Source organism: Equus przewalskii, chromosome 1, assembly GCF_037783145.1.
Source record: "Equus przewalskii isolate Varuska chromosome 1, EquPr2, whole genome shotgun sequence".
Lineage (NCBI taxonomy): Eukaryota > Metazoa > Chordata > Mammalia > Perissodactyla > Equidae > Equus > Equus przewalskii.
Genome location: NC_091831.1, coordinates 156,670,410 through 156,678,677, shown reverse-complemented (window position 1 = coordinate 156,678,677; position 8,268 = coordinate 156,670,410). Strand labels below are relative to the sequence as shown.

Below are 8,268 nucleotides of genomic sequence, written 5' to 3'. Positions count from 1 at the left end.
TTGATTTTTAAAATATTATTTATCTTGATGAGTAAAGTATTTAGTCATCTGGTAAGTTTTGTGCCTGAGGCGAGTACTTCAGTTGCCTCACCCTCATCCTGGCCCTGCTAGCTTTCTTGATGTATATATACCAATAATCTCTCATCATTTATTTACAGTTTTTTCTCTTTGTGAAATTTGTTATAAGATATAAATTAACTTTTCTTAACATTCTATTTAGTTTTGACCTAATAAATATGCTTCCAAATAGGATTCTATTATCTCATTCACTGACAGGATTTTGGTGTTAGAATTCAGAATTAACCCAGTGTGGCATTATGTGACACATTTTAAAATATTTATTCCTTACAGAGCTCTGGTATTTACCCTTACCTAATTTAGTTGGCATTCTAATAACTCCCTTTGGAAATATTCAGTAGGGTTGTAGTGGTCTCAAATCTCCAAAACACTTTCTCCGTTGCATCATAAAGACTTAGAGGAGGTTTCAAAATCTAAGTTTCCCTATGTGAGAACAAATATTTATGAACAACAACAAGAATGGTAGGTTGATGTTTATTAGGACAATGACTATTTTGTGAGAGTTACATAAAATCCCTGGAGACTCAAATTTCCTGATTGTGGGGGGCGGGGGGGTCGGGGAGGGAGGGTGGTATTCATACAAGAAACAAGAAGGAGAAGACAATAGAAAAAATATTGCAACTATTCTACTGCTTCACCTGCTGCCTTGGAATACAATGGAATAGAGGTCAGAGTGTCAGTAGGAACAGCCAGAGGCTAAGATCTAAATTCAACAGTGCGGCATTTTCTACCCTCTCCCCCAATAGGTCTCCATCTGCTCTTGATGCTTAGAACTACTTTAGTGGTGGACAAAAACTTTCATTCTATTATAATAATTAAATGAAATGGTCAATGGCCTTCGGTGAGTTGGCATCTAGTGCTAAACCAAGGAGCCTACAAATGACTGATATGTTTATTTTCCTTACAAAGTACAGATGAAAGAGAGGAAGATGCGGAAAGAGTAGGCTAAGAACTCCAGAAAAAATCTTAACAGACTTTATGATTTTGCAGAAGATTAGCCCAGATCTCCTAATTTCCTTACTCAATATATTTTGAAATTGTCCTCTGTTGCTTATGGTTCTGTTATTCTCAAGACAGGACTTTGACAAACAAAAACGTGTGAAACTGAGAAAAGCTTGATACACAAACAACTGACTGCATTGGGAATTTTACATGGAGCCTTTACTGCAGTTCCACAATTTCTTCTCCCTATTAATCACTCATATTTATGCAGCTCCATCACCCAGGCTTTACCGTACAGACATTGACATAGGATCTAGTGGCAATGTGTCCATTCAATAGAACTACCTCTTAACGTCTAAATATTTTCAGAGTTAGTTTTGGTTTAAACACACTTAAATGAGTTCCTTATTATTACTATCATCCATTCACGTGATCCTCATCTCACCGCTGTCAAATGGAAGGGGTCAACACATTAGTCTATTTGATAGATGAAAACAGCCTCTGAAAGCTAAGTAACTTTCCCAGGGTCATACATTTAATAAATTGCTGAGCCAAAACATTGTAATCAGATAAAATGATTCCACACCAAGGATATCTCTACATTATTACATTACCTAAAAAACTAGCATTTGAAGGGAATTCAGATTTAATTTAATTGAACCATCCCATTTTATTAATGAGAGACTTTCCTGGCTTAAGACCTATATATTTGTTTAATGCTTTCTATATCCATCATCAGCATTAGTATCAATTACGTATTTGATCATGTTCTTCAGCCTGACCCACATTTTCCAGGATATTGAAACCTGTTTATTTAATATTTAAATAATGTATAAGCTTCAATCAATATGCTGACGACATTACACTCAAAGTTTTGGGAACTTTGCTAAATATATTAAGTTTGTTAGAATGATACTAATGAGATTTACTTTTCTTAAAAAATGTAAATGATCTAATTTTATCAGGTTCAGGCACATGCAGAAAAAACATATGAGGAAATGGGAAATATTAGAGAGGGTTCAGATTTGTAAATTGCAAGAAGGATAGCATTCAAGAGAAAATGGGTAGTACAGAAGAGTGAATCATAAACTTTTATTTTGTAGACCAAATGTTTAGAATGGAAGATGGTGGGAAGCATATACATTGCTCATTCTTGCTTGAAAGGTAACAACAATGAGGTTTTTTTTGTCTTGTTTTTAGATACAATGGCAACACAGGTATGGGATATATTGGAGTAGCAATGGACATGAGGACAAGTAGAGAGTGAAAAAAATCTCAGAGCGAAAGAACATGAAATAAATGAGAGGGAGACAGATGAGAAAATGATAAAAAAAAAAAAAAAGAGCAAGATGCAAAGAAAGAAAAGTAAATAGGGAAAGAAAATTAGGAGAAAATGACAGACAATATATTAACAAGAGAAAACAAAACAGTCAAACTTAGAAAAATAAAATAGAAAAATAAAGGCTTGGTAATGAATGAAAGGAGAGAAAAGGAGAAACAAGGGAAAATAAGGAAGGAAGCATGAGGAAATGTTTCAGAGATGGGGAATTCAGCCCTTTGGGGCTCTGTTTAGAGAGAGACCCAAGGCTCCAGGAGCTGGTCTGACCACAGTTTCCACTCCAGGCTGCACAGTGTTACCCCTAGATGTTTGTGTCTCCATATTTCTCTCTCGCCTTCCCTACTCCTCTGTATCATCACTGCTAGAGTCAGGAGAATCTCTGAATTAGCTGAAATTGCAAGGAAGATTACAGATACAGTGGTGAGGATTTAGATTTCTCTTTCAGCCTCTTCTGACAATACTTTCCTGCTAATTTGGGTCAAGTAGAATATTTTGTCTTGAAGAGGCTGTAATTTGTAGACTTTTTTTCCCCAGAAATTTATAGTATTTTACCTAGAGAAATATTCATCTGAAACATAGTCTCTGGATCTATGCCAATGACTATCTCAGAATTACAGGTACAGAAGGTATGTAGATGAGGATGGGACATGGGAAGAAAATTTATCGAGTGTGTCAGGCAGTATGGAATCCCATCTGTTAGGTAATAGTGAAAAAACAAAGACACAAGACAGGAGATAGGCAGAGTGGAAGAACCTGTAACCCTCAATCACAAAGACCCTCAGAAATCCTCTGATGTCTTAGAGATCTCATTAAACACTAACACATCAGGAAATAACCCACTGTGACTGAGCATCTGGGATGCACAAAACCTAAGAGTAAGTAGAAGGGGGATCTTGACTTACATCCCTGAGTGTGTTTTATAGGCGAATGATGGAATGAATGTTCAGAAAAATGGCTGCCTAAGTGATGAAAAGTTAAGAAGTGAGCAAAGAAGCTGTTTTGAAGAGTCTACAAAGTATTTTTTTCTATTAAAATTGTGTGTAGTTTCCACTTTGCCTGTGTGTGTGTGTGTAGTGTTTGTATATGTATATATGCTGACATGTTGAAGCATGACTTTCATAAATTCCAACTGTGACTGCTGGTAACACATGGGAACCTGTATATTCACCACTCTATTCAGCTGTAGAGATACTTACAGCAGATATTTTTAATGTTTCCTAAAATACGTACCCTAACAATTCTCTGTATAGACTATTTTTGTGGGGTCTTTTTGGCTTTTCTATTTTTCTGCTCTTCTTTCTTTCCCTCACCCTTCTCTCTTCTTGTCTTTCTTTTCTAGGTGCTGACTCACTAGTATTTTCTGTCAAAGATTTTCCCTCCTGTTTGTAGTTAAATAGTATGGGGAACATCAGTATATATTACATTGTATTTTTTGGTATATTAGCAATTTTCAAACTTTAAAAACATTTCATACTCATAATAAAACATTTTTCAAGCATTTATCTTAAATATATGAACATTTATTTATTAAGCGCATATACACTATTATACTAATAATATATTATAAATATTAAAAAGTAGCCTTTTGAAAATAATAAAATTAAAATGCAGTTATATATGCATAATTACATACATGTAGCATATATATAAAATACCATTTTCTTTCTACTTCTCAATAGACCATCATGTGCCCCTTCTGGAATGAGCACATACCACTAAACAGACTGAGCCTTAAATCTGGATTTTCTCCACAATAACTGTTATTCTTTTATTCAGACAGAGTTCACCTTCTAATTCTAAGCTCTGTAAAGGAGTGATTTTAGACTAACTATATTATTTTTAGTTATTCAAGTACACAAAAAGAGCATCTATTGATTAAAGCTGTTAATAATTTCTTTATGTATTTAAACTAAATAGTACATACCTGCATTCTTCTACTACTTGTCAATCAGAACACAAAAGAAAACTCATTCTAAACTTAAGTCATGTAAGTACAGTAGCCTTAGTTTTCTTGTCTTTCAAAGGAACTAATAGGACTATAGGATCTTTATAGTTACTTCCACCTCTTCTATGCTATGCTTTTATGAGTTAATTTTTAAAAATTTTATACTGGCAAATTTTGTACTGCAGCATATTGTTTGTTGAAAGGCTCTCCCTTCGGTGTCATACTGGGATCAGAGAAAGAAGATTGGGAGTATATAATAGGTAATTGAGATTCAGATAGTGAGTGTTAATTAAGTTGCATGAACAAAGTATGGAGTGGCTATGTAAGTGGTACATAAGCAGAGATACAGCTAGGAGACAACCTCTAAGTTAACTGAAAAAGAGTTATTGTTGGGATTCTGGTGATCAGGTTGGAGTCAAGGTAATACAAGGTCACCAGACCAGAGGACAGTGATAAGAGAATTAATAAGAAAATACAGAGAGCAAGGCAGAGTGTTAGCAGGTAGTAACTGGGAATTTCACAGAAACTGAAGAAAGGAAATACTTAGTAAAAATTTGGGGTTGGTGGATGAGGAGAAAAGGGGTGTATATCGAAGAAAAAAGCTAAACCTCAAGCATAGTACAACCACAAAAATGCAAAGATCTTGATAATTGGAGTTGGTTGTATCTCAATCAGGAAACTTCTATGCCTCAAGAAGGTAAGAATCCTAGAGTGTGGGATGTCAGACTCTTAAAGTGGAGAGAAGTCCTATAGAAGCACATGGGTGAATGGGTATATGAGTGTGGCTTTGAGAACAGGATGTTTGTTTGTTTGTTGTTTGCTTTAAATCTGGAGTAGAGAAAGCTTTGGAGTTTACAGAGGATACTGGAAAGGGTTGGACGTGTTGTTTTTAGCTGAAGTGATGGATATGTCAAATATTTTTAGGTGGAGAAGAACTAGAGTCTTGATGGAAGAAATAGTAATAATGATAAACTCTGTTTCTTGATGCACTACAGACAGAGGAGATGGAGAGTGAGAACAGTACAGTGGTGACAGAATTCATCCTCCTTGGTCTGACCCAGTCTCGAGATATGCAGCTCCTGGTCTTTGTGCTCGTTTTAATTTTCTACCTCATCATCCTCCCTGGAAATTTCCTCATCATCCTCACCATCAGATTAGACCCTGGCCTCACAGCCCCCCTCTACTTCTTTCTGGGCAACTTGGCCTTCCTGGATGCATCCTACTCCTTCATTGTGGCTCCCAGGATGCTGGTGGACTTCCTCTCTGAGAAGAAGGTAATCTCCTACAGAGGCTGCATCACTCAGCTCTTTTTCTTGCACTTCCTCGGAGGAGGGGAGGGGTTACTCCTTGTTGTGATGGCCTTTGACCGCTACATGGCTATCTGTCGGCCTTTGCACTATTCCACTGTCATGAACCCTAGAGCCTGCTATGTCTTGCTGTTAGCTCTGTGGCTTGGAGGCTTTGTCCATTCCATTATCCAAGTGGCCCTCATCCTCCGCTTGCCCTTCTGTGGCCCAAACCAGCTGGATAATTTCTTCTGTGATGTGCCTCAGGTTATCAAGCTGGCCTGCACGGACACCTTTGTGGTGGAGCTCCTGATGGTCTTCAACAGTGGTCTGATGACCCTCCTGTGCTTCCTAGGGCTTCTGGCCTCCTATGCGGTCATCCTCTGCCGTGTACGTGGGTCCTCCTCTGAGGGGAAGAGCAAGGCCATGTCCACGTGCACCACCCATATTATCGTTATATTTCTCATGTTTGGGCCTGGCATCTTCATCTATACTCGCCCCTTCAGAGCCTTCCCAGCTGACAAAGTGGTTTCTCTCTTTCACACTGTAATCTTTCCTTTGTTGAATCCTGTGATTTATACCCTTCGCAACCAGGAAGTGAAAGCTTCCGTGAGGAGGTTGTTTAACCAGCACATAGCCTAACTGAAAAACAACAGTGTTTTTTCCTTAACTGAAGGGAAAAAACAATAGGAAATCATGACTGGAGAATTTCATCTGAAATTGACTTATTCATTTCCAAATACTGCATTTATTGAGCACCTCTCACTAGTCAGGAGTATGCTAGGCACTGGGAGAAAGAATTATTAATGAGACAGGTATAGTCACTGCTCTCCTGGAGGTACGGTCTAGTGGGAATAGATAGCCATTAAGATAGAAAAGGAACAGCATGATTTCAGGAAGAGATATTGTTCTGAAGAAACTGAAAAGAAAAGTAAAATGATAGGTAGGTAGATGATAGATAGAGAGATAGACAGACAGATAGATAGATGGTTAGAGAGTGTGGGATGGGGGCTAGTCAGTTTACTTTCATTCTTCAAGCAGAGACTTCATGAGGAGGTGACATTTTGGCTGATATATAGATAAAGTGAAAGAGTCAACCGTGGGGATATCTGGAGGCAGAGCATTCTAGGCAGAGGGCAGAGGTCATGCAAAAATCTGAAGATGGTAATGAGCTTGGCATATTTGACGAACACAACAAATTTCAAATTGATTGAGGTAAAATAACTGAATGTGAAAATAATTAGAATTAAAGTTGGAGATACTTGTAGTGCCCAACACACATATGGGTCTATGAAGGGAATATAAAGAGTTTGATTTTTTTGTAATTACAATAAGAAACGATTCTAAGGCTCTAAGCAAGAGAATCATTTTTCTGATGCTGTTTCCTAAATGGCTTAGGGCTGCAAACTCAAGGCTTTGTATCAAAGAGTTGAAAAATATCCTCTAGGGAAATATTATGCTTGTAGGCATATTCTGAAAGAAACTAAACTGCCTATTTTTCTTCTATAATTAGAGGAAGGTAAAAAAAAAACCTGGTCATTTTCATGGGAAAATGTCATGTAAACATTTTACTTTCCTTTTTGCAGAACTTCATGATTACTACTTGCAGATTTTTATGACTCCTAGCTATATGTTAATTTCAACCCCGATTGATTTCACACTGAGTATAGTAATGATATGTCTTTGGTGGATCAGTCAGGAACCTATCACAGAGAGTGGAAATCATTCTAGTTATTTTAAACATAATATGATTTAATATAGAGAATTATATGCTTACAAAATAGTTGAACAGTCTAGAAGAACAGACTAAAGGTTGGGCATCCAAAGATGTCTCCCAGAACAACACAGGAGGTGTAGGCTGTCAAGGGAGCTGTTCTTGCTGCAAACTTTGCCATCCGTTGTCTGAAAAATACCACCACATCAGCCATAGGACTAGCAACAGCACAATGATCCAGAGCCACTGTGTGCCTATCAGATCTCCCCTAGCAAAACAGAAGCCTCTCCTGCTACCGCCTCTCTGCATAATTAAATTAGCCAAATTCAAGTCTCTTATGAAGTTATTGAATGGGCAGCATCCAAAATAAATCTGGAAACCAAGTATAAAAGATCTAGGATTAACATTTTATATTTTATTTGAAAAATAATCAAGTATTAAAATATAAATCATGTGCATAGTAAAACTGTTTAGGCTATAGAAAAAGTGTTTTCATTCCTCAAGTATCTCCTTCCCAATCCTCACTCTCAGCTTATCATGTTGGCTCCTATTTCACTGAGAAAAGGAGCAGGAGAGAATTCCTCAAGCTTCTGCCACTACATATATCCTTATACCTGCATCTGGAACCTTGTTTTCTTTCATCACTCGTGAAACTGGGTGACTTGATACTACTCCTACAAAAGTCAACTCCTCCATCTGTGCGTTGGAATCCATATGCTCTTTCCTACTTAGGTCAATTACTCCGGTAATTCTTTCTCTCTTCTGCACCATTAACTTTTTCCTCCCTTTGAATTTTTTCTCTTAGCATATAACCTCATTTCTTTCTCTTATATAAAATTTCTTTGTTGCCTTTCTCCCTCTGTACAATTACCTAATTTCTCTCCTTCACTTTATAGCTAAGATCCTCAAAAGTTGTTTATACTTAAAAAAATAAGAGACTTTATTAGAGAAGTTTTAGATTTAC

General features: G+C 37.1%; 1 protein-coding gene across 1 annotated transcript; it reads left to right on the top strand.

Moving 5' to 3' along the window:
• Nucleotides 1–5,302: 5,302 nt before the first annotated feature.
• Nucleotides 5,303–6,232, top strand: LOC103562224 (olfactory receptor 4N2). Its single transcript, XM_008537210.2, has one exon. It carries the CDS (start codon nt 5,309–5,311, stop codon nt 6,230–6,232), a length of 924 nt encoding a protein of 307 aa, XP_008535432.1. The 5' UTR covers nt 5,303–5,308.
• Nucleotides 6,233–8,268: the final 2,036 nt, after the last annotated feature.